Source organism: Genypterus blacodes, unplaced genomic scaffold, assembly GCF_046128005.1.
Source record: "Genypterus blacodes isolate CSIRO-AG114 ecotype Tasmania unplaced genomic scaffold, CSIRO-AGI_Gbla_v1 ptg000073l_1, whole genome shotgun sequence".
In the NCBI taxonomy this organism is placed as follows: domain Eukaryota; kingdom Metazoa; phylum Chordata; class Actinopteri; order Ophidiiformes; family Ophidiidae; genus Genypterus; species Genypterus blacodes.
In genome coordinates, this window is record NW_027466883.1 from 732,690 (window position 1) to 759,898 (window position 27,209).

Genomic DNA, 27,209 nt, shown 5'->3' on the forward strand with positions numbered 1-27,209 from the left:
ATTAACCTTTGTCCTTAAACGAAGAAAAGAAAAAAGTAATAAAGTGTAAATACCATGGTCACAGTAATAAATATTGAAAAAAAAAGTTTTATACATTGAAATAATGTGTATATATATGTTCATACATATATATATAATCATATACAGTAAAAAAGTTATTTTCAAGTTTATCAAACATAAAATAAAAAATGGCTGAAAACAGAAATATGATTGCATTTTTTTATTCCCAAGGCATCAATAACCATTGGCCATTCAGAGTCTGTAATAAATAAAACGTGATATTATCTAAAGATTGTAGTGCATCACTGTAAATAAAAAAAACAATTATAGTGCAAGTTCTTTTTCACTTTGCGCAAAATAATCTTGCAACTTTCAAATGAATCCAAACGGAATGACAATGACAAGAGTTTGTCTGACTTTCAGTCTGTTCTGTATCAAGACGTCCTCTGTCATCTTGGCAGCGGAAAAAAATAACTTTCACATGTATGAACCCATTGCAGATATTCAACAACAGGCTTATTTGGCAAATTATTTCAACACAAAACAAAACATGTCCACACGGTTCTAACACTCGGGCTCTTTCAGAATCACAAATCACAAACCTGCATTAGTTTACACACGTGTGCAACTGCCAACAAAGTATTCCATGAAATGCATAGAAAAGAATTAACAGTAGCAAGAAGTAACTTAACTTAACGGTTGTTTACTGTCATGCAGCATTTCTGAGAAGCAAAGCAAGGCAGACACTGTAAATGTGTGTCGATGCAGTAAAGGATGTTGAATCAATGTATACTCTGCCTCTGCTTGCACTTTTCCCTGGCTTCATTTCCCCCTCAGCGATAAGGAAATAGGGGAGGGGGGAGGCCCCATTTCCTTGTGGTAAGCCAGGGCGGTCTGGCTAAACTAATGTGTGATGTGCTTGTTTGTCTCAAACCTCTGCACCCAACTCAATGACCCCAGTCTCAATAACGGGCACTAGCTTATCTTCCACCTGTACCAGCAGGATGGTCTTGTCGATATGGGAGCGATTGGCTGGGTCTCGGCTACAAGGCACCCACCGGTGAATCACCTGCAGGGGGGCAACAGAAGTGGAAGTTATTTAAAAGGAGGCATACGGTCAAGTTCTATGACGTGATCATTTCCAGTACCAGTAGGTTACAATGTATAAACAAAATAATCAGAGGCAAAATTTACAGCAAACTATCTGGATTTTGATTTTGTCTGTGCTTTATGAATAATAAGGAAAGAAAGAAACCCTGCAACAGACTTACATGTCCTTCCATGCCCTCTAGGGGGCTCCAGTCTCTCCAGCAGGTCCGTCCTGCTCTCAGTCTCATCGTCTCGTCAGGCCACTGCAGCTCCTTCCGCTTCGATAGGTTGATGTTCTCCAGCACCTGGTTCACATCTACAATCTGTATGGAATCACCAAAAAACAAAAGTAGAATTCAATGCAAAGCAGTAGAGAATGCTTCCCAAACTACACTACAGACATTGAAAGTTTGTTTTGTATATTTAATATTTTTACCATCATTAACTCACTGTATTAGTCAAAACATGTAACGCTTTGGGCAGCACAGCAATTAATTCCAGACCAATAACTGGAAACTTGAACACCAAATTGTTTCTTTATCGCAGGCAGGACAGGATGGGGGTCTGGGGTTGTGGGGTTGTGTGCTGGGGTGGAGGGGTGGTTTCGGGTCTTCGGGTGGGATTTCGTTCTCTTTTTGTTTTTGTTTTTTGTTCCTTCCTGTGTCTACGCCCTTTTACTTTTGCCCCTTTTCTCCCACCACAGTCTATGATGCGTTCCAAGCTGCCTGCGCTGTTGTAAACTCTGCGCCCACACAATATTGTCATTTCGACATAACCTTGAGATGACCCTGGCTTTCTGCTGTCGCCCTGTTTGTCACACTATTGCCTTAGGTAACATGAACATTACAAGGCTGTTTCTCTTCAGGGAGAGAGAGAGTTCTCGTCTGTACAGGTCATTAGCTCAAATCACCGTCTTCTCATCTCCTGATACATTTTGTCCACATGGGTATCACATGTTTATCCCAATCAATATTTCCTATCTATCCTTCTCTCTGAACAATCAATCAATTAATCTTTCTGTATAATCAATCTCCAAAATGTTCCATAACTGTATGCTCATTGTCGTGTCAAATGCTTTCTTCAATACAAATATTTAACAGCAATTTATTTCCTTTTCATTGTTCCGTTAAATTTCCACACCTGCACTCTGTAGGAGATGTCGTCTCTGCGCACCGTGGCAACAGTGGGGTTGTGTTGGTGTGGGTGGTGATGATGATGATGATACTGGCTCAGGGGATCGGCAATGGTGCTGCACAAGCCGTCGTTGCCCAGCAGGCCCACTAGCGTGTGGCGCTTGCAGGGAGGGATGCTGTGGCTGGAGAGGGAGGCAGAGGGGCCGGCGGGGTCCGACGTGGAGCCCAGCCGGAGCTGCAATGTTGTGGGGAGCGTGCGCAGAGACAGTTGGCTGGTGGACGATCGGCGACAGGGCTCCAGGCCTGTGGTGGAGGTTCTCAAGGAGGAGTGACGGCTGCTACTGTAGCGGTAAGAGGATGACTGGCTGGCCACAGAGGCTCGAGCAGGCGAGTGACGCACCAAACCTGACTGAACTGACTGAGAACTCTGACTGGTGCCTGGAAGCAGAAAGGAGAATAAGGAGAATTAAAGATCTATGTGCAGTTTGCCGACATTACATTATATGATTTCTGAGTACTTGGGTACTAATTGGTGATACTAGTGCTAGCCATGGCATGACCTAAATGTTAAAATGTCATATGGACGCTGTAATTCTTACCCAGAGGATGTGGCTGGTAAGAGTGAGGAGCCGCAGGTACAGAGGTCCCACCCTGTGACACTGAGCTCTGCTGAGAGTCGTTCCCTCCAGTCCCATTCCCACTGGTACTGGAGAGCCCCCCTGAATCTAAATCCTCAATATTTCCTCCACTGTTACAACCTGCACCACAGCCTTTCCGTAACCTGGAACAGAACAGACGAAACAAGATCCCGTTCTCAAAGTACAATCAGATTAAACAAAGGGATAAAGGGACAAACATTACTATATGCACCATCACTAAACTCGTCAGTTGACAAACCTGTGCCAGGTGCCGACAACAAAGTTGCGTATGTTCCCAATGCTGATTGGGCCTCCTAGGATGTTTCGGAGCTGTGGGTGGGAGTTGCAGTAGGAGGTGGTAAGTGGAGATACATAGATTGGATATCCAATGGGCTGGTCGCAAGAAGAATTGATCATGTTGCGCAGAGCCTGTTTGGCATTCTGGATGCTTCCACGCTCTGGGTTTCTGTTTCTCAGGAACACCAACTCTTGCTGCTGCCCTGCCCAAAGGCCTCGGACACATTCTTTATTCACCTGCAGCACAAGAGAAAATCTCATCAAAGTTCACGTCTTAAACACCTCTGTCCGGTATCTGAGGATGGATGCCCACCTTGATGACTCTAAAGCTGAGGTATCGTCGATTGAGCATAATGATTTTATACTCGTTGGTGCCTTCGTCGAGCACGTGGCGCAGGGCGAGAAGTGATTGTGCGTTGGATAGCACGGCGCTCCTCCAGGCTGGGTCGCCCTCGTGAGCTATGACCAGGTTCTGCTGGTGGGTGGAGATTGCTTCGAAAAGTACTGCTGGCTCGTCATACTCATCGGGGGATGTGAAGTGGTCCTAAGAGAAATGGTAACAGCAGCACTTTGTTACAGATTACATTTAGGGCTCTTCCTGTACAACAACAATCAAAAAGGCGGACGTCATGGGAGGGATCTGTCAAGGTTTGCGAGTGTTTCAAGTTGGAAGCTCGAGGTGGTTTCACATGCATCGGTGACTCACCTGGTGTAATTTAAGAGACATTCGGATACCAGGCACCACAACTTTCCTGAGCAGCTCCATGTCGGCAAAGATCCATTCATCTCGCACTGAAGAGATGCGGAAATCTCCTTTAAATAATGCATGAAGGCCATACAGGAAAGACTCCAGATTGCTGCGGTGGAAAAGAGAAGAGGGGACAGTGAGGACTTTGTTTGACACAATATTTTAAATCACGTGTTTGTTATCGTCTGTAAAAAACGTGAGGTAGTCATTCCTTCAAGTGTTATAAAAATGAGTTTTGGGAGAATGAATAACCTGGACATATGATGGGCTGCTGTTCCCAGAGCTCTCCTTCCCAGAACACACAGTCCATAACAGAGCAACACCAAAGTCGAGTCTTTATCACTGTCCAGAGGCTAAAACGAAAAGAGAAACATGTTTTAAACTTTACAGAGGATTTTTTCTTTAGGATTGTGGACAATTCTTTAAAGGACAGGTGTTTGCATGCCATTTGACCCAATGAAGTATCTTCTTCTTCTTTTTCGAGGGAGTTAAAATGTGTGTCATGATGAACCTAACCCTGAAACTCTCAGCAAGAGACCCGAGGTCAAGCAGATGTGGCTTTTAGGAATTCCCATTTTGACCTTCGACATATTAATCACAAAATTTACTAAACTTCTACTTTGAATGATAACACCCTTATTAAACAGAATAGTGTCGTTTTGCATCTCTGTTCAAGTTCCATCAAATCAGACTACTACTACTTCAGTTATACTGCCCATATTAGGCATAACTGTACTTTCTGTGTCTGTGTTAATGGCCACATAATCCTGTGAGATTTACAGGTACACATCCTGGTCCACGCTGCCCTTCATTGTCACAGGAAGTTACCTTGTCCCTTCGAGAGTTGCAGTACTGGATCCAGGCCAGATAAACCCCACAGAAACTGTCCCTGGAAATGCCCGCAAGCCGATGGTCGTAGTCTTCGTCGATGTTGGGATTGAAGGTGGGATCCAGATCGACGTAGTTCCTCTCTCCACAACCCCGCAGGCCATCTTTCATGGTCTCATTAGCCAGCCACTCTTCCAGTTTGGGGGAAGCAATCACATAGTAGATGATACCCTGAGTCCAGGAGGGGAAAACAGATTTAGATCTGGTGCAATCTGCCCATGAATATCATCATATGTTGTCCCTGGATCGCTTTCTCCCTGAATCCATTTTCCCCAAGTTCTTTGATTTCAATGTTTCAGATGTATGATACATTGTAGGAGAATAATTTAAGAATATCCAAGTCCATCCTTGAATCATCCCACTAACCTTGACATAGTAGGTGGTGAGGATGCGGCGCAGATCGAAAACCTGCAACATGGAGGCGGCGCTGTTATCCGTGATACTGTAACCCTCCAGCACATACTTAGTGACCAGAACCTCCCATGCTAGCCAGCGCTGCCCAAATGCGGCGTTAAAGGACAGCACGTGAGGGAGGTGGCCTGGCTCACAGCAGCAGCAGCCCTCGTCTTCCTCTACCCCCTCAGTGATGGCCTCCACTTCCCTCTGCTGGCAGTAAGTTCCTGTGGAAAATCAGTAGGATCATTAGATGACAGATTACCATACAGGATAAATGCCAATTCAGTGATTTTTTGGGGGAACACTCAATTCTACACAATGCACTGGAATAAATTCAATTTTGCGAATTGTAAGAATCTTATTTCCCATCAGACCCAGAATTTGAAATGGAAAGTATAATGTCTGTTGTAGTTTCCTGTGCTGTGCCAGAAGAGAAATCAGCATAAACCAGTGAAGACTAATCTAAATTAGTTGCAAATGGTCCAGGAATGGGAAACACTTCAGTATCAGATGAATTGGCCTCACTATTAAACAAACACATGACAGTTCTCTTGATGTCCCACACTAAATCCTCCTCACCTCTGAACTCCAGCCCACGGAGCTGAAAGGTAACCAGACCGTTGCCAATCTCTATGAGATGCACCAGAGCGTTCAGGTTGTCAGAGGCCAGGATGAAGCAATCCCCGGTACTGAAGTTGCCCCAGCGGCCCAAGAGGAGGTCTCCACACAGGCTGTGCTGCAGAGAGCGAGTAAGGTGCTCATAGAAGATGGAGTTCAAATTGTTGTCGTCAGAGCCTGAGGATGAAAAACATGAAAGGAAAATGGAGGTAAAGAGGTAAATACATTTGTTCTATCAATTAAATCACAAAGTAAATCTTATAAAAGACCATCTTTGTAATTTGATCATAGATAGAAATAGTGAGAAACCAAAACGTCAGAGAAAAATCTAAAAGTTAGGTAAATAGCAGGGGGGAGAGTATTCCAGAGAAAGGTGAAAGTAATGGTATGATTGATCAGTAATACCAGTCTAACAGAGTATCAGGTGGCTATATCAGATCATGTGCTGTCTAACTAAAAACTCAAAAATTAAATGTAATGTCCTCACCTGGATTTCTGTCCAGCTGAGAGGCCAGTCGTGTGTTCGTATGATCTACTCTCTTGGTGCTGCATCAGAATGAAAACCAAACGTAAGGAAAACAAACAGACAAACATTTACTTAAAAACAACAACAACCATACATTTCAGCAGCAGATTCACAAAAATAGTCAGTAGTCATAGTCAGTGTGAGAGTGGAAAATGGAATGGGGTTATCCCGTACTTGTAGTCTCTCTCCCAGAACTTGACCGGGCGGACATAGGAGGTGATGAAGATGGCGCTGCCGAGGAAGGGGTTGAGAGGGGTGGAGAAGACTGCAGACACTACAGCCTGGACAAACAGCATAGCAGAGTCTGGCAGGGACTGAAGTCAAGGATCACTTGGGCGAAAATGTTATGTACGCTTTACTATACATACTGTTTGTACGATCTACTTTGTGTGTATTTAAGCAGATTTTAAAAAAAAACCTTGACAGTAGAAACGCTGATAAAACTGAGCCACATTTCTACAAACGCTCAGAACATTTGTGGGCCCGTCAGCTTGTTTTTATGCGCACGGTAATGGCCCAGGGTCTGTTTTATAGCAAAGTAATGTAACAACAGGCGGCAATGAAAGGATACGAGGCACGGCAAAGGGCTGAGCAAAGGCGTGGAAGGCCGACCCCCATGTGATCTGCCACGGGGCGATGTAGGTGTAGACAAAGTGCAGCTTGTAAAAGAGCTCCCACAGCTGTAACAAAAAAATTCATCAGTGAAGTGCAGGCAAGATATAAGCAAATGCACAAAACTGTAAAGCATTATCCTTTATAAAAGGGGACAATCGCCGCAGTAAGAGCTGTTAAAACTTTTTTTTTCTTTATTATTACTCTCACCTTGCTGAAAACAATGGACATGAGGAAGAGGTCGAGCAGCAGCGTCTCAGACAGATGGCGGTAGTCGAAGGTGAAGAAGAGGACGGTGAAGAGGACCGTCACATACTGGTAGGTGGGACTGCTGTAGGAAGAGCGGAGCAGCTTCAGGCCTGCCACTGTGATCATCAGCGCACCAACCCTGGAAAAGAAACGTGAAAAAAGACAATGAAACTGTGTGTAAAATATCTATCTATCTATCATGGCCTGAACTCATATATGATAGATATGATATATGATATGATATGCGCTAGAGAAGAGAATGGAAACTGGAGGAAGCTGCAGTGATTGCACAAATATATCAGGAGGTCTCACTCTGTGTCAAGTTTCTTTGGGCTGGCGAGCTCTCTGGCACTGCCGCTCAGCTCGTTGAGGATGACGAGTGGATAGAGGACGTTCTTCTCCACAAACAGCAGCCACACGTGAAGCTTTTCAAACCACATCACGTGGGCCGCATCTGCCAAGACAGTCGGGGCACAGAATTATTTCACGTCTACATTATCATACGTCAGACAAGTATTCCGTGCAAACTTTATCATATGATTTAAAAACAAATAGGTGATGCAGTCAGGTACTTGAGTGCCACAACATCCGATGCAGTGCACTTACCCCTTACTTCATACTGATAGTACTCCTTCGTTTTGAGCAGGGGGTGAGAGAAGCAGTACCAGGGCAGCTGCTTACGGACTTGAGGCAGCAGGTAGTGGGTGAGCAACCCCACCGTCCCCAACAGTGCGTACAGAACGTAACTCAGGAAAGGCTGAGGAAAACACGGAAAGAGCAAATATTAACACAAACCCTGAAAGATGATACGATATTGATGCAGATGTGATCACGTGTTATTTCCTGTACCTGTAGTGCAATGAACACAGTGCTGACATGAATGGCGAAGTATAGAACAGCAATGATGACACAGACAATCAGGTCGGACTCCAGACGCTCATTCTGCACGTTGGGGAAGAAAAACTGGGGATGTGACTTTAAAACTTAGTACCCGATAATGACATTACCACCTGAGCTCGACAATTATTATCTGGTGTCAGTAAGTGACAATGATCAACTCACCACTGACAACCGCAGCTTCTCTGGCAGAGGGTCCTGGACGTCTGACAGGGGGTCTTCTGGGTTCTTGTCTTTTAAATTGGGCAAAATCTTCGACTGTATCAATGAGCTACAGAGGAAGACGGAAAAATATTAGCTATTTTAAACACCATGAACCTCCTGGATCCCAGTCACTATTAACATTGGACCTGTTATTTTCATGACCTGTTTTCTTGTGTATTTGCCAGATGGGTGGGTACCGCACACAGAACAATGCTAAACCTGCACAGGCAAGTGTTTGAAACCCACTTTAAAGTATTTTTTTACGTTTCTGACATCTGTTACCACTTTGGGCTGTACCTTTCGGTAACTACTATGACGTCTGTTGTGCAGGGTGGTGAACTTACATGAGGACAGAGGGGTCGCCGCTTTGCCGGCTCAGGTGGTAAGACACTGCCACCAAGAGGCCGCAAAAGATGGAAAATAATACAGGGATGTGGTGAGGCTCCCACGTCTCCTGAGAAAAAAAGAATAACATTTTGTTATACGTACGTGGATTAACAGAGCATTTAATGTTGAAATAATGTTGCAGTCTGTAACTTCAAACTGAAGTCGTAGTGATCTCCCTCAGTAGTTGTATTAGTTTTCGATTTTAATCAGATTTCTGTCACAAGATTAACATTTTGCTTATATTAACATGATTACACAGGATGTAGATACAGAAGCGTTTGTGTGTCTTTGCCCTCACCTTCAGAGCTCCGTAGCAGAAGCCATAGAGCAGAGCGACGGTGACGATGCTGCGCAGGATGCTGTACAACGCTGACAGAAGGCTTGTGGAGGCTGTGGACAAACACAGAGGATGTCAGAAATACCTCCACCCAACCCCATAGGTTGAGACGCTGGACAGAATGCAAATCATTATTTTGCCCTTTGACAAAACGGGCCAAATAATAATAAACAGGGCACGTATGCATGAGTATGTTCTGTCTCAGCCCACAGAGGTCACAGCCACTCCTGAAGAGAGATAATGCATCTAGAAGTCACTCACCGTTTCCCCCAAACACATGGATGTCCAGCTGCTCAAAGAGATACATGACAAACGTGTTGACCTGTGGCAGCAGCCCCACAAAGAAGATGATAGGAAAACACAGTGTGAAAACTGCAGGGGGAGACACAAGTGACAATATTGTCAGGGTGACAAAATTACAAATGAAACTGACACAATTAAGAGCTCTTGAGCCATTTGCATTATTCTCTAAAGAAACACTGCTAATACAGCGAGTGTAGCACACAGCCAGTTTGTACCTTTGAGCCTGAACTGACAACCCACATCAAACCACAAGCCAGACTAAACCCACAAACTACTTGGAGGAGTACAGCAACCTGCAGCAGGAGTCCTTACCGATGACAAGGTCTCTGGCAGAGGCGAGAATCAGGGAGCTGGTGAGCGCGACGCCATACAGAGAGAAACGGGATGAAGTGATCCTCTGACTGGCATGGTGGAGCAGCCAAATGAGGCCACAGCAAAGGCAGAAGTAGACAGGCCGGCTGTACGCTATGATGCGATTATGGCCCTAAAGGGACAGGGGTATGACAATACAAATTATTTTTGAACGACAGCGGGATTGCTTACTGTGGTTCAATACAGCAACTTGGGTCAACCTTGCAACCCTGTACATTCAAATAAAGCAATAGCAATAGTTTTCATTATAATGATCATTAATTAGGTTAGTAGCTTCCCTCCCCTTATTTTAGAGCATGATATGGTGAGAATTAGGTCTTAAATTAGTAATTTATTAGTAATTTAAGCCCTAATTCTCGCCACCATTGGTTACTAATGGTAATGTATTGTGCTCAAGATAAAACTGTACATCAAATGAATGCCCTGAACTTGTGTAACTGCACAATTCAATGACACAATCATGCAAGTGAGGCCTTAGCAGCTTAGATAGACTTCATTCAATGGTATCACTGTCACAGCAGCACTGGGGTCAATGACACAGGTAAAAACAAAAATAGCACCAAGTGTAGGGTTTCACAAGCGACACAGTGTGCAGTCCAACGTGTGCAGGTTTCAACCCAAGAGGCCATGTACTGCCCTGATTTATAACCAAAGGGGATCAGTGACTGTTTACGCACCAACAATCGAATTAAATGGGATTAGATTCCCCCAAAATGTGTCAACGGTGTCCTGAAAACGAAATACGCCCTTGAGTTGAGATGAGGTGAAAGGGAGGAGACGGCACAGTAGCAACAGCAGCAAGTGGGGGAGAGGAATAGATAGATGGAGGCAGCGAGCGTGAGAGTGAGTTGTGATCTAAACTCTGGGTGGCTATTTAAAGCTTGTGCCTGCAGCTGAGGGGAGCTGCATTAATAAAATACGCCGTTTCAGAGCAGGCCACTGGCACAAGGAGGGGAGAAGCACACACACAGTCGAAGGGGGAAAGAAACATAGTCGAGAGCCAATAACAGAAAAAGAAAAAAAAAAGAGAGGAAAATAAATATAATTTGTTTAGTTATAATTTGATCGAGGACAACAGATGGCCTCTATGATTCATCTTAGGGTTTAAATGGGTATTTTATTTGCTGCTGTAGGCAACCCGAGGCTTCACTTTATGCCCTGACTGAACACTACAGCTTTGTCATATTCATATTGGGCTATAAGGTGTAATGTTGGCGTCTGTCAACACTCCAGCCAATACTCACATGTCGAGGGGAAGATGAGTCTGGTTGAACACTCTGACGAAAAAAGAAAGACCCAGAGGAAATCGTTATTATTGTGAACGGACTTTGCCTAAATCCATAGACTCTAGCACAAATGCCCCGTTCTAAATGTTGTTACAGTTAAAAGGAGAGTTGACACAACATCATTTTTCTCTCATCAGCATCAAGAGTCCCTTTAGGGCATTCCACATTTAACTGGAACTGTTACCATACAGACAGGGCTAAAATAATAATAAAAAATAAACTTTTCCTGAAAGAAGCCAACTACACTAATTGGCATCCACCACTCTTTTGTCGATAATTAGCAGAACTGACATTTTGCATTTGATTTTCAACTTATCCTATTATTTTAAATCACAAAAATGGCCTGAAGACAATTACTGATAGCACTTAGAAGTGAAATAATTTGATTATAGCGATAGTTCAAGCAGATTATTCTCATTAATTTCTTATCACAAGCGTCTTCAATCTTTAAAATCTATCTATCATAGCCTGTAAATCGTTTAGCATATTTAAACTTAGAATGCTGTATGTTATCATTGTGTGCAAGAGCCTCAAAAGTCCAAAGTGTCAGTTCTATTAAATGTGGAATAAACGTTGGTGGATGCAAATAACCTTTGTCAGTTTCAACTTATTTCAGAGAAAACCGTTTTGTTTTCTTTCCTGAATGGAACAGCACCCACACGTCTAGCCTGGTCTGTATGTTCCAGGACAGTAGCCAGTACATGCTTCTCTGTTTCAGCTTCAAGGTTGTGTCTCACAGTGGTGCGTGTGCGCTCTTAACTTTGGTATTCACCTTAAGTAAGGAATACTGGCAACTTGCGATGACGAGGCAGAACTGAAAGACCCAGATGTCGGTGAAGAAGCCGTGGACCAGCAGCACTGAACCGAGGAAGGCCACCAGGACGGCCAGCACCACTGCCAGCACGTTCTCCAAAACCTCTCGGTTCCTGCCAAAGAATGGAAATATCAGCCCACATGAAAGCTCAATAGAACCTCAATGGCAGAGAAATATGATGTGTGAGGAATACATTTCTATTTATGGCATGTTTTGACCTGTCCTTGATTTCTATGCGCGTGACCTAATTCAACAAATGCTGTGCTTGGCAAGATTTCAATCTACAAATATACCTGTCTTATCAGTCTGACCAACAAACTGGGGCGTCAACAGAGAATAGCAGCACGTCCCCGTAAACTGAAACTACGTAGCCTTACCATCTTAATTAATGTTATGTGTTGGTTATGATTAATGGCAAGATAATGTGCAGACCAAGTACCAGCACAACTAGCAAGTGGGACAATGATATTTGGGTCACGGTAACTATGTGACAACTGGGAAAACCTCTCAAGCCAACTTCCTCGGGCTCATTACAAGCAGGATGTATGCAACTTCATCACCAGCTATGATCTCTCCCACTTAATATCAAATTGCGTAACATTTCTACACAGGTAGGACACTTGGCTGTAAATCCACAGTCAGAAATTCTATTTATTTTTCATGTTTACAAAGGGAGGCAGCTGAATTGAAGTATCCTGAATGTGGGTGTTCAACCCAATTAAAATATTGTAGCAATGAGATGCCAATCCTTCTTTCGACCTTTTTGAATAGAATTGCTGCATTACTGACCTCAGGCAACGTAACTTGTCAGTAATGAAATCTGTTAATGTTTCATATATTGTAAGTATTTCCCCCAAGTGCCATTAAGTAGCACAAATGCGCAAAGCTGTCTTGTTAAGCTACATTAAACAATGGCGCAATTGGCCGGCTGCCCTCTCTTACCGGTCAAACAGTGCCAGCAGGGTGAGCCTGTCGAAGTGCAGACCGACCCACAGGTAGGGCAGCAGCCACAAACGGTAGTAATGTCTGGTTTTGCTGGCAGGAGCAATGGCAGCAGGGTCCTCCTGACCCAGCGGCGCATCCTGCAACTCCGGGCTCAGATCGCCGTCCTGCTGTTCCAGCAGCTCTGGGTCAATCGTAAGCAGACGGTTCAGACGAATCTAAGAAAAAGAAGAGCAGGCTCAGATCAGAGTGAGGTCAAGATCAGGCAAACTTATTCATGCTGCAATAGAACATAGAGTACTTTGCAAACTTTGCTTTAAAAAGGAGACATGAAACAGTTACAAGTACATAAACAAAGATGTAAACCATTTTCTATACAATTTAGACAGTTTGCTTGTCCACACGATAAAGAATGGCTCCCATTGCCATCTTTGCTTTTAAGGCAGAAATGGATAAATGGGCAGCACCAGCTGATAGAATACATCTTTATTTTTCAGATGGAGCAAGCATATTAGATAAAAGGTGTCAGGCTGTAAACAGATTTAAAATCCAATAACAGACTTTTAAAATTGGTTGTGGAGACAACTGGGAGCCAGTGTAGCGAATTTATGTAATAGGATTTGGGTTATTTTGGTCCAAAGTAGGCAAAATTAGGGAGGGGAGAACATAGCCAACACACAAAGAGAAAAGTGATGCAAACAAACTATTGCAAACATGAAAATGCATACAAAAAGAGAAAACAACACACACAAATATGCAAACATTCAGGTAATCACCTATGTGTAATCACCAACACACACACACACACAGTTTGGACGCTTACCAGGTCATGAAGGTAGAAGCGAACTGAGGTAGAACTGGAGAGGTGGGAGTCAGTGTCCCTGCAGGGTATCAGAAGATAAAAGGAGAATGTTGATCTGTTATCTGCTGCAGTTAATGTACTAAAACAGCTACTTCACTATTTGCTTGCCTTCCACACTGTTCTGATCGTGGAGATCCAACAGAGAACTGACTGAGAACTGGCAATTGTAAATAGTAATGATGAGGTCGCTTTGTTTTTATGTTTTTATCATCTGAAATCCCATTAAAAACCGACCATATTTTCTAAGTGGTTTGACACTAACCATAAATTATTGGAGGCTCGTCTGGTTGCCGGTTCGAAGTTGACCAGAGACATGTCACATCCACCTGCCTCGTACAGGGAGGGAGTGAGCTTCCCTAAAAACACAGAGCAGGGAAAATCATCTCTTTGAAATCACAAGCACACAAGAGCTTTGATGGCGGGCATAATTTCATTAAGCTTCATGCCTGCATGCAGAGAAACAGATGGGTTCGGTAATATTACTGTGCCCGTTCTGGTTAATGGGATTAGTCACTGAATGTGCATCCTCCCCTCGTGGCTACCAGCAATTTTGTAATTTCCTGCCTGTCTTAAAAAGCAGTCGACCTGCTCCTGTTACACTTGTGTTGCCTCACTAGACCTTTATTGCAATTTGTCCAGTGATGAGGTATGAAGCACCTCTTCTTTCAGGAGTGCACCAATATGTCTACACATTGCCACACGGGTGGCACAAACAAAAACAATCCATCATTATTTGTGGTTATTTAATTCATTTTCACGGACTTCTCAAGTTTCAGCTCTATTTTTTGAGAAGGAATCTTATAAAAAAAAAACACCTCAAAGTTCTGTTTTTGTAAGCTGGAAGTACACCAACTGTGTTCCTCAATTGTCAGAAATTACGACATTCAGAGTGCATCGAAAGAGAGGCCGTCAAAGTAGTGAAAATAAAAACACCACATTTTAATATCCTGAACTTTCAGGCACAGAAAAACACACTCAGACCATCTGGTTTCCTATAACTCCAATCAGCTCTGGCCTATATTATTAGTAGGGCTGTTGAACCAGTTGCAAGGGAGGGAGGAAGGGCATTAAACAACTCTCACAAAGCCTCTAGTTTTCACACAAACATCGAGTGTGTTGACGTCCTACGGTTGCGTGTGTTTGTTTTATGTATAGCGTCAGCAGTAATCCATAGCACACCATTGTTAGCACAGGGGGAAGGAATGAGCTATGCTTTGTCCAAAGGGTAACATGCAAATCCAAGCGAGGTCAAGTACTGGCTACAGTATCACAGACAGGGATAAATGGAGCATGGATAATTGTGCACGGCTTTGACTGGCCGAGACAGTCCACCGACCGTGGATAATTGTGCTCTGATGTGACTGACTGCTACAATCATTCCCGTGAGCAGCCCTGTTCAAACAAATCCGAGCCATCAAAGCCATTGCAGCACCTTTGCGTTACCTAGAGATACAATACAGCAAAGCCCCAAGCATTCAACATTCCGAATTGTCACATGCAGCAGCTAAGTACCGATCTCCACAAACTACCAATCCAGCAATCTTACAAGGATAACCCCATTTCCTTAAGATCTGAGTTGTCTCCATGGTCTCCGGTTCCTACCAAAGTCATCCTGCAAGCTGGTAGTGCCAACGGTCGAGGCTTTGTCCTGAGAACCCTCAAGCTGTGTGCTTCCGTTCCTGGCCAGCAGGGAGACACTTGCACTCAGCACTGTCACCTGGGATGGGGTTCTGGATGGCTGACTTTTCACCTGGGAAGTAGAAGGCTGGGAGGCCTGGTTGAGAGCCTCCTGAAGACTGTTGGGGGGGGAAAAGGGAGAAGGGGAGGAAATGAGAAGTGGCCGGTTGGGAGGGGGGGGGGGGGGGGGGGGGGGGGAGGAGAGTGAGGGTGGTCTTGACATACAGCATGATCAAAGAGGGATGAAACAGCTAGTAGTCAATTTCAGGTGAGGGATCTCAGGTGATTTTAGGTTGTGGGGCGTAAGTGTCTGTGACTTCTGGGTCTTTCGAACAAATTACTGGGAAATTGCTGAGAAATTATAATGTTATCATTTATGCAACTTATACGTCCATATTGACAGACTGTCCGTTTAACTAGACAGCACATGTATGTAGGATATAAGTCATCATGATGTTGCTATAAACAGTTTCCTGTTACCTTTAGGTAATTTGAAGAAGAACCTAAGCTAGACCGACAAGATTATTTACTCAGGTAGAGAATCTGAAATTGTAAAAAATTCACTGTATGAAGTGAATTTCTCAAATAACCCAGAACCACTCACGACAATGTTGATAAGTTGTGTTTTTCCCTCCCATATTCAGTTATTATTAGCAGTAGGCTTGGATGTTTGTAACGTAAGTGTTAGGCATCAACATGAAGTGTTTAAGAGTCTCAGGGGTGCAGAGGAGACTTGGCTCTTCACCCTTTCCATGACTAGAACCTGTTTGGACTGATCCCAGGCAAATCTATCAGATGTGTCTGTACCCTTGGGGCACAGCAAGCTAATACACATGGGAAAAAAGTGTATCATGTAGCAGTGAAAACAAGGGAAAATAAGCAGAACGGTTCTCCATAAACACATGGAAAAAGGACTCTCCCCTCTTGAATAAAGTGTTGGTGAATGAACCACCAAACCACAATTACCTTCTATGTACATAATTACATTTTTTCTTGGACATATTCTATATATCCTGTAATCTGGAACTGCTTGTCGATCACATTATTTAACCAGATTCATAGATTCCCTTCCTTTTTAAAAGCTAATTAAATAAAAAACAAAGGTTTATTGTACTTTAACATCAAGCCTCCATCTTGTTGATGGCTTTAACAAGCAATCATAATAGTGAGCAAATTCTACATGTCAAAACTATTTGGAGTGAGGCAAAGGGAGAGGGTGGAGGGATGAGTGCAAGGGAAACCATTTTGCATTTTTCAGGTTTATTGCACCCTGGCAGACTGCACACTTGTTTTCCTCGCTTAACAATTTTGAACATGCTGCATTTAGACTTACAAGAGGGATGCAGGGAAAGCAGAGCATTGGCTGGAAGTGAATACACGTTGGCACTTTTTTAAAAACTGGCTCGATGGACTAAATGGACACTTTGGGCTGTTTTGAGGAGAGAACCTGTGACCTTCTGACGTATGGACACAGCCTCTTTAATCAACCTACAAGCGCAGGAGTGACAAGTCATTTGAGGTATTGTGCAGAGCAGTGATCTATCGTGTCAGGTCTCTGTCAGAAAGGATTAAAGAACAACTCTGCAGAACTTAGGTGTTCAGGGTTAGACTGCTGATAAGGTCAGTAGAGGGACTGCTGATGATAACAAAGATGCACCCCGACGGACACTTACAGTATAAAGTGATGTACGAGGGTGAGATGTGCCGATAATAAAACGGATGGCAGGATGTCGCAATCGGGGATGACACTTAGAGCGCAGACACTTTTAAAGGCAGGGAAATTATGAAGGTCTTGATATCGCACACTCGTGACTTACTGTTTCGACCTTGAGTACTTTTCTAAATGGTGTAAAACCTGGACTCTCGATCCGTAGCGCTTGGGGCAAGACAGCCGATTCAACATTTAAACATTGATCAATATCACCTTCATCGCTCTCCTTAGAAAGGTCTGTCAGAAGGGCAAATATTATTGAATGAATCATGCGCTGTTCTGAAAGGTGATGGTAAATCAGCCAAGTAGATTAGACTCCGTAGCCTTGTGCCTTTGAGTTTGTAGGGACTTTGTTCTCGGATGCATGCTCAAAATGGGAATTTAAAAGATTAGATGCAGTGACAACAGGGTGAACAAAGTGAAAGGTTGTGAGAAGAGGAAGAGGAAAGGGATAACGTGCAGAGTGGAGACACCCATCCCGTGACAGAAGATGTCTTGAAATGTCCCAGCATGCAAAGCAGAAGATGCACCATTGCGCCAGCAGTGGGAAGGTAAAAACACTTGTTGTTGTGGGACAGGACGGCGCCGGTAACATGCTTTAATACCAGGCAACACATCCTGACCTCACAGACACCCAATTCCGATTCCTTTGTTCCATACACGGCGTACCTGAGAGGAGATCCAATGAGCGAGGTGGGAGGTGTGGGGTTACTCCCCGCGTTGTGCCGCCTCCTCACCGCCTGCCGACGAAACGTGCTACGCTCACGCCGAAATATGACTGTCTCCTCACTCCCTGGGGCTGTCATGGTGAGAGATATGATTGACCGGTGAGAGTGGGTGTCTTGGAGAGCAGAATAGCAAGTTTTTAGGTGGAAATCAGGAGGACTTTCCACACAAACATTTGTACTACAGGTGGCTGGATTTCAAAAAGCAAACACTTACAATGACCTTGGATCTTTTAGAGATGGCTGAAGATTGTGAGATTCAGATAGTGAGAGTTTCAAAGCAGTCAACTCGTGGGTTTACAAATGGCATGCAATAACATTTTCAAACAAGTCCAACAAATTCCCTCTAAAATCCACCATTTAAAAATGTCAAGTTTCTATCCAATCAAGCAATGCTATGGACAGTTGTTCATGCCAATTTAACACCCAATATGGAATGGACCCTATGGCGTAGACCCCAGTGTTGTGTGACACTGGGGGTCACATGAGAACCATGCCATGAACACTAATGAAACACTAACTCTGAAATCTTTTGCTGCCATCACTTGGCACACCACACCTCTGCTATACCTCGGGAGGCGTATTCTCTAGGGGGAACCATGAAACAATCAACACCAAAAGATGAAAAAAATGCCGACAGCACACCGCAGCCAAAGACAGGAAGCTGGTGAAAGTATAAGACAAGTGGCTTGCAAGTCCTAAGAATGCAGGGGGAGGGGATGTCTAGTAAACTCACCAGTGTATGACACTAATAAGAGAGCTGCCGTTTGTCTAACCTCAACACAAAGCTCACACTGTGCTGTCATGCTAATAGTGACCTACACAGGGAACACCATGCTTGGGTCAATCGCGCCATGGAAACTCACCATGGTTACACCAAATGAGCAAGACAGACAACATCTCTTATGCAGCCACACACACACACACACACACACACACACACACACACACACACACACACACACACACACACACACACACACACACACACACACACACACACACACACACACACACACACACACACACACACACACACACACACACACACACACACACACACACACACACACACACAGCCCCCCCCCCCGTGATCACTTTTAACAATCTATCCTGTAAAGCACACAAAAATGTAAAACGAACTTTGCCAATAGTAAGTTCAATATATTGTGTCAAGCCAACTACTTTGATCAGTCCCTTATCAGTAGGATGGCAACAACAACATTACATAAAGCATTTATTGTGATGTCTTCAATCAATAATATAAAATGTGGCCTTGTCATTAAACCTTAGCAGTAAAGCAGACAGTGTGCAGAGCATGTTGCAGCCGTGTGTGTGGTACATACCCCGCAGGGAGCCTGCAGTGGCATCCTGAGGCTCAGTGAATGCTGCCTGGTTGGGCAGACTGTTTCTGGAGCGAGTCACTGACTCTAGCTGGGAAGCCCGGCCCAGCAGGGACGCGGCGTCTAGGACTTCCCCTTCTTTGGCTTCCAGGTCCGACTTAGAGGTGGTGAGGGGCCGAGGCCCAGCTGGGGCTACCAGACGGTTGGGGTCATTAAGGCAAGCAGCAGTACCACTGTCCAAACTCAACACTCTAGCGTGTGTTTTGGCACTGCCTGTGCTGGGAGTACGCCGGGAGGCTCGCCGCTTTCCTCCCGCTCGCCCTCCTCCCTCAGGTCCCACCGCCGCTTTCACTGTGGAGGAGGAGGCTGCATTGGCTGTAGTGTGCTTGGCTTTCAGGGCCCGGTAGCGGCCCTCCGGTGAGTGGCGAGAGCGGGAGGTGGTGCTAGAGGAGCTGTCTGTACTAAGGTGGTGGGCGGAGTGCAGACTGGAGGCACAGCTGAGTTCACTCTGATCACTGGAGTCCTCCTCACCACCTCCAGTAAATACTGCACTGCGAGGCTTGGCCATACCACGCAATGACATGTAGTCCCGGTGACGGCTGGCATCAAAGCTGCTCGCACGTTTCTTGCCAGTTCGCCGCCGTCCACTGCGCCCTGTTGACAAAGAAGAAGTCCTCTGAACAAGGTTGGCTGACTTTGGTTGGATGTTGTCTTTATCCTGTTCCTGCTCTGCAGCAACTGTGCCGGTTGAGCCATCAGCACTGGTCCTGATGCCAGGCTCTGCCTGGCAGCTGCAAGGCTCTTTGAGTTCTTGAGTAGCAGAGGACAGAGAGTCAGAAGGATGTTTGGCAGTCAGCTCATTGGCATGAGGATTTTTATTGGCCTCCCTAGAGGGGAGGATGCTAAGACCTCGAGAGCTAACACTGCCGAGGCTAGATGCCCTGTCGTCTGCAGGGGCAGAGATAACGTCTCCTTTGTCCCGTGCACGCTCATCCCCTGAAAGTGAGAGCAGACTCTCCACATGCGTAGAACTGGTCTGCTCACTATGAAAGCTGCTGACAGTGCTGTTGGTGTCCCTGTCTGTGCCACTGCAGTAGCTCTCTGTGGAACCACTACTGCGAGTACTCAGGCTTCTCAGACTATCAGCACTGCGTTCCCCTCCACTGGACTTCCCCCCACAACCAGAATCTTTTCCAGAAGCACCCAGATCCACCTGGTACAGACCTGAGCTGCCTTCCCCTGCCTCCCTGGAGGCTGAGCGGCCTACTCTGCTTGGTTCTTTGTGTCTATGACACTCTATTCCAGAGGTCGAGGCTTCAGCTTGGTCCTGCTGGTACAGTCGCTCAGGCCCCTCTCTGTCAGAAAGCCCTGTCCTATACGGTCTGGCAGTCTCCAGTTCACACACAGGGTCAAGGCCACCTCTCCTTGGCGGAGGGTACATAACAAAGTCTGGCAGAGATGGGTCAGGAAAAGCAGAACCTGCTGAGCTGGAGGTGCGAGGCAAACCCCGAGAACGGAGCTCCTTCCTAAATGTCTGAGAAGGCATAGATGCCTGAGTGTTCATATCCGTGTCCCCAGATGAGTGCGGCTGGCTAAAGTGATGAGCAGCAGAGATACAGAGATCAGCAGCCTCCCTTGACAACTCTGAGGGACACAAGGAGGTTGAGGGCTGCAAGGAGGCGAAGGAGTCGTTGGGAACAAGGCAGTACATCTTTGCATCAGATAAGAGATCTAAATGGACACAGGGAAAATAAATATTTAATCACTGGTGAAATATAACAGCAAACAACATAAACCGGGTTTTGTTTTCATGTGGATGCACTGTGGTTTACCATGATCATGGCTGCAGCTCGCAATAAGAGTCAAACTGATGTCATCTGTGGTTTTGTCCACATCTCCTGCAAAGCCACGAAGAAGGTAATGAGAAGATGTTATGTTCCATCAATTATTAAACATAAACACATCTACTTCTGAGCGGTGCCCTCGTTATAAATTTCATTCAAGCAAAATCAATTCAGCAATTAGCTATCCCTGACACCCTGCATGCTGTTCAAGCTAAACTTTTAACAAAGACGCAACTATTTAGACTGATGTCCCTTGCAATCGTACAAATGTATTTTTAGTAATCATGAGAAGCAGTAATGGACAGTCTAAGGGCAGCAGAGACCACTTCAGACTATTCTTGTCACCAGAAACTGCCGGCTAATTAGAATGTCATTGAACAGAGTAACTGAATTATTCAGACAATGCAGCCACTGCACTCTGACACTCAGCAAAATGGACCCATAGTGAATCTTGAAGTTCATTTACTGTCTCCTCCTCAGTGTTTCAATAAAGAGCTTGTGGGGAACTGCTCCCATGATGGGTCTCACTGCGTGTTGCTTTTTTCAAACTCCATAGTGCCCGTCTGACGTTGCCTCATCATGGTGTGTGACAGGAGAGGTCACAGCAATGCCGAGTCAGACCACATCTCCCAGACAGGCCGGGGCGAAGGTGGTTGGACATGCGCCAATCCCACAAACTGAATGCATCCTGGGTTGATTATTCAGCAACTCATTCAGGTATGTATGGAAAGACTGACATAGTTACCTTTAGCTGTGGTCCCTCTCCCGTGGCTGGATGCAATCTAATCATGAGAAGAGAAGGGTTTTTCAGAAAAAAAGCAGATTTTCTGGTTTTTAAAAGCAAATATCCAGAGTAAAACATTCAGAGGGCAAATTGACAAAATCCCCAAAAAGTCCTAATTAAATGTATCTCTTCACTGTTATCATGGACAGAAGTTTCAGCTTCTCTTCCAAGTGTGTAAACAGCAGCTGAGCCGAATATGCTGCCTGATCAGTAACTCAAGGACACACGTACAAAGACACAGAACAGTGCACCCATGGGAATTCAGAGGTTAAATATATCTCACAGAATGAAACAGCTAAATAACATTGAATATTAAAGGAGATATTTGCTGACAGCCAACTATGTGAGGATCATACATAATGAACCAGCGCTCTAGCCATCACAAAGGTAAAGAATGTAAAGCAGTTCTGAACACAGACAGTGCTAAGTGTCTTTAATTATTGGATTGTTGTTCATTCCCTATATTTTTAAATTGCAATTTACCAATACATTTTAAAGGGAGTTAATTGTTGAATAAATTTGAAGTGTTGCTAATCCTAAAGGCTTTAACGATGGCTGAAACAGGGGCAGCCATCGTACAGTATAATATGGGATCACCTTCTATTCAAGCCACTACAGGCTGTGGTCAGTGTCGCTGCAGCAGACCAGTGCTCTGCTTACCTGGTGGCTCGATTCCATCCCAATATAGGAGTTCCTCGAGCTGCAGTCCACTGGCGGAGTCTCTTCCCGGATGAAGTTTGCCATCTCAATGCCCCCTCCAGGGTCCCTGTACACGAGAAGACACACACACACACACACTTAAATAGTAACTAGCACATGAACGAGGCTCTCCCTCAATTGAATCTGAACGGATGGCACAGAATGAAATCTGACATTCACAATGACTTAATTAAAGGGACCACACTACATAACTGCATTAAACAGGTCTGTATTTCGAAACTGGTATAAAAAAAAAAAAGGCAAAAACAGAAGGAAGCATCCATTTAGATTTTCTCCCGGCCTATATTTAGCCCGGACGTGCTTGTTTAACCATTTGGTATGTCGCAACAAATAACTTGGCAAGGGTTGCCTATAAATCATTTCCATCATGCCAAAAAATGTTTCCTAACAGGTCATGACCACAGAGTAAACACTGAATGTAATAAACTGCAACCCACCGTGTATGTAGGGAGAATGGAAAAGGGTAAACGTAGGAAAATAAGTGGGTGGTGGTGAAAAAAACATCTTAATCAATTTCACTTCAGCCTGCCTGCTGCACTGTAAACTCAAACAACCTGGAATGTAACTCCAGATGTGTGGGCAAAGCAATGGCTGCTAAGCCCCTGTGGTCCGGGACTCTCATTCTTCTGGTTGGTTTTCCCTTCTCTCAGCGTCCTGCTAAGCGCTCCCTCTGGAATGCGAATGACTCACATCTTCGGGCAATGGACAGTAAAAACGCTAGAACCTCACTGGCTTTGTTTCTTCTGGATAAAAGTTAAAATCAGTTTCATCAAAAGTGAAACGGATGACCTACTAATTTGTTTGTAATGATTGGTAACATCCAGTGTTAATTTGTTATTCGTTGTTAATTAAAACCTTCATTCATATTGTATAACTATAACTTCTTCATCTCTAATGAGGGCATTTATTATGTAGCGATTGATATTGCAGTAAACTTGTCCAAAATATATCCTGACAATCTCACATGCCTTCCTCCAGACTGCTACTGAGCCGGCATTGATTCGTGCGCGTGCCTCTGAGGTCATAAATTGATTCTACAGTAGGAGCCCTATGCCTTTTGACCTTTGACCTCAGCTCTATCAGAGAACTCCAGATAAAAAAATCCCCTCTTCAACAACTTCACTGACTACGCAACCATCTGACACTTCACTGCTGACCAGGAAGCGTGACATCTTCTAACTATACAACATTGTCCTACATCTTATAGGTTACTGTAACACAAGGAATGGGGCTTATTTTTCGCTTTAGAGATGTTCTCCAATGTGCTCTCAAAGTAATGTGTGTCAATTGACTGTCAACAACTGTGACATTATTCATGATGTCATTATGGGGTGCTTGGGTGGCTCCCAAATTTGTCGGCCATTGGAGAAAGGGTGCTCCTTGCAAATTTTGTGGAGCTCTCTGGTGCTTTGCATTGCGGCTTGCAGACAGTGAGACGGTCGCTGCTTCTTTGGCATGATGCAAATGGTTTATTTGTGGAAAGGAATGAAGCTTGTTTCTCACTTTGGAGATGTTCTCTAACGTGTTCTCAAAGTAGTGAAATAGTGTCAACGGCGACACCATTCATGATGTTATTATGTGGCGTTTCTTTTTCATGTCTCCTCATCACATTTGACATCATTCATGATCTCATCATGGGAGATACTGGGGTGGTTATATTCATGTCTTCCACCACTATAATTTGGCAATGCAAATAAAACATAAAACTGCTAATTTTAGGTAAATTTAATTAAAAATAGCCTATTCAAATGCTGGCACGTTTGGAGGTGACTGGACGAATGGTGTTCATTGCAACTCTACACAATCGTCAACTCAACACATGCACTTCCCAATTATAGTAGTGGTAATAATAATATATAGGACACTATCTGTTCACCATTTAAGCACAGCTGCATGTCAATATAAAGCCATCATCTGACCCTGTGTGTCATGACCTTACCCCGGGCCGTTGCTGTCCTGGCGATGAGTGATGCTGGCATTTTTAGCCCCTTCAGTACCACCTCTGCTCTGTGTCTCCTTAGCCCGGAGCTCCACCACTTCCCCCTCATCCAGGGCATGGTGGAGGCGGTAATTCACTGTCTTCAACAGCAGAAACATGGCAGCGATCACACCGCAGTAGATTCCTACAATCACCATGGTTGGTGGCAGGGCCTGGTATTAGAGAAATAAGCAAAAATGTGATTTAAAGGAGATTTGAGCTAGAAATTCAGTGTCATTCTTATTCAGCGCAACAATGAGACAGCAGGTAGGGCGGTTTGGCGTCTTGGTGAAGGACATTCTGACAAGACGAGTGGCCGCAGACACATTGTGTACTGTGAGGAAGTGAACTTGTGAACTTTCAGTCACAGGGGAGCCTCTAATCACAAGGACAACCTGGCAAGAATATACAGACAAACATCGTCCATGTGACAACTTCCCTTTAAAATTACATTGCGTCACATTGCAGCCAGATTTCATTGCAAAGTTAACTGTGACTCACGGGCGAAAACAGACATTCAAGCCAGTTATTCACAAAGCACGCTGTGGGCAGAGTTTGGAAATGATCATCTTAATGTTTATTTTATTGGAGTTTATAGCTATCAGGGTGGCTGCGGGGAGCTTGCATGTTGACCACAAGATGTCTCAGCTCCTGTCTGTGTCTCTGTTGTCCTTGAGATATCCACGGCATTACCAGCACCACTCAAACCTGTGGCTCGATATAAACTGCAGAGCTGACCACTGTATTTCCACTCCAGAAATAGAACAGTAACCACAAACTGATTTAAAGCATCGGCTTCTCGATATAGAGGTTAGTATACATGGCAAAGAGCTATATCCCGACATGAGGGTATTAATAGTTATCTTTAAAACATCATCCAGTTCGGTTGCCACGAAGAGGCAGCATTGTTGACATTACAATGTATTCCGATTATCCGTCAGATCCAGCACGTACAAATACTCGTCCTTAACTAGTGTGGATGTACAAAGTCCTTTCTTGACAATGTAAAGGGCAAGCTACATCATGCTGTCATTGCGCAAAAGTAAACACCTTCCGATAACAAATAGGACGATAGAGAACCATTTTAAACTATAAACTGATCAAATAATACTCCGTGATGTGAGTCTGTTTAATGGATTAAGCTACCAGCTGTGCTCTTGCAGTCACAGCTGGTAGCTTCTGAAAACTGGTGATACAAATCACAACCGACAGGAGGAAAACAACCAGATAAAGGGGGGAAGGGAACTGACTTTAGTCTGATAAAACAGCACACTCTACTTATTGTATCCTATTTAAGATAATGCATCATTAAAACAAAGCGGAATTTGACAAAAGATCTTCCTGCTCCAGTCTAGTTGGTGGATGGTATACTTAAGTTGGGTGACATTTACATGCTATTTTATCAATATCGTTGACAAAAAATGTTTGTTTGCTACCAGAAACGGAGATACTGTGGGCTTCGTGGTGTATATAAGAGCAGGAAATATTCCGCGTTGTGTCATTAGTTAAAATTGACCTAACAGTGTCTACGCTCCAGATAATAGACAGAGACCAACCGTAAGTATCCGATAGCTGGCAGCTAACGGACACTTAGTTGTCTTTGGACGTAAACGTTATCAACAAGTACTAAATACGTGTATTGTAACGGGTTTGACAAACAGCTTGACTCACCATGTAAAGTGTGAAGGGGAAACATAGCAGAAACAGCCAGATGTAGAGATGTAAAGCGTTGACGAATGTGTTTTGATGAGGGTCGTAGTACCATCCGCCTGTGACTGAAGCCCAGACCCCCTGCCTTAGGATTTGCAAAGTCTGCGACCCCATGTTGTTTTATCCACGAACCGACCGCCGAATGAACAACCGGGGTGACACGTTGGCTAGTTGTCGTTGAACACGACAAACAGTGCTCTGTTTTCAGACACTGGCCTGAAAATCCCCTCTGCAGCCATCTTCTCTGCTGCTAGCCAGCCAGCTGAGGCTGTTTCAGTCCTCCACCGAAGAGGCTGCTATCCCACCACACCCCGCGAAACACTTCTTCTTCGTGGATTCGGTACGTCGTAGCTACTGTTTACATCTTGTTAAAACACACGGTTTGGGTTGATACTCCTCTCTCTTTCTTTCTCCTGCTCGTATATCCGTACGGCCGGAGTAACAGTGCATGTCTGAGCTACATATGAGTGTAGGATTTGTTATAGAAGACGTACTATTTATTCATGAAGTGAAAGTCATTCGCAAAGTACACCAAAATCTAAGCAAATGGCGACCCCTGTTGGTTAAACTTTGTCGTTTCATGTCTCCTTTGCTTCATCATGCTCAATGGATAATTTGAAAAGGCTATATTATTTCATTACTTTGGATCAGTTCAATCTGAAACTAACTAAAACTACCACAAAAGTAAGCAATAAAACAAATCACTTTTATTACCATCTGCAAAACGCAAGATAATGACTCGTGCGCTTAGTTGTATCCTTTATTAAAATGTCAACTGGCCCTTTTTCAGAATGTTAGTGGATACAGATTAACAGTATTGTTTAAGGCTTCATACTCTGTCTTTATCTGTAGTTCCAGATAACTAATTTAGGGCCATGACTAGATTTTAATTGTTTGCAAGGTATTGTAACCATGTTTTTTTTTATTTCCCCTTAAATGTACTGCCACCCTGGAGCTTTATGTTTTCATTTGTGTTCATCATTGTTCATTGTTGTTTTGCTGCAATTTCTGATTTCCATCTCCACCCTAAATTCTAACAATCATCTATAAGAACTGAGAACAGTCATATATAGAAGTTGTATTCCTTTTGTCCAAATTATATCAATCATGGTATCTGAG

General features: G+C 44.2%; 1 protein-coding gene across 2 annotated transcripts; it reads right to left on the minus strand.

The window, feature by feature from the left end:
• Window positions 1-232: 232 nt before the first annotated feature.
• On the minus strand, window positions 233-26,562 carry pcnx1 (pecanex 1). Of its 2 annotated transcripts, XM_076157348.1 has the most exons (36): window positions 26,052-26,562; window positions 24,342-24,553; window positions 22,343-22,448; window positions 21,644-21,680; window positions 20,887-20,952; window positions 19,058-20,785; window positions 17,656-17,785; window positions 15,201-15,394; window positions 13,861-13,954; window positions 13,560-13,617; window positions 12,737-12,954; window positions 11,753-11,906; window positions 10,939-10,971; window positions 9,635-9,806; window positions 9,281-9,391; window positions 8,981-9,072; window positions 8,640-8,749; window positions 8,257-8,362; window positions 8,044-8,136; window positions 7,801-7,951; window positions 7,507-7,648; window positions 7,156-7,333; window positions 6,905-7,013; window positions 6,508-6,637; window positions 6,295-6,353; window positions 5,769-5,984; window positions 5,160-5,413; window positions 4,734-4,964; window positions 4,158-4,258; window positions 3,864-4,014; window positions 3,471-3,701; window positions 3,120-3,394; window positions 2,822-3,003; window positions 2,230-2,660; window positions 1,272-1,412; window positions 233-1,069 (listed from the first exon to the last, which is right to left on the minus strand). In XM_076157348.1, the coding sequence occupies exons 1-36, from the start codon at window positions 26,202-26,204 to the stop codon at window positions 929-931; spliced, it is 6,990 nt and encodes a 2,329-aa protein (XP_076013463.1). In that variant the 5' UTR covers window positions 26,205-26,562; the 3' UTR covers window positions 233-928. The 2 variants fall into 2 exon arrangements, with proteins under 2 accessions (XP_076013463.1, XP_076013464.1); XM_076157349.1 differs by lacking the exons at window positions 15,201-15,394; window positions 17,656-17,785.
• Between the last annotated feature and the right edge of the window lie 647 nt (window positions 26,563-27,209).

Coding starts and splice junctions, on each gene's coding strand:
- pcnx1 (XM_076157348.1), bottom strand. CDS start 26,204: ATGGGGTCGCAGACTTTGCAAATCCTAAGGCAGGGGGTCTGGGCTTCA. Junction 9,392..9,634: donor TGCCAGAGACCTTGTCATCG/GTAAGGACTCCT, acceptor CTCCCCCTGCAG/TTTTCACACTGTGTTTTCCT. Junction 5,985..6,294: donor TCAGCTGGACAGAAATCCAG/GTGAGGACATTA, acceptor TTTCATCCTCAG/GCTCTGACGACAACAATTTG.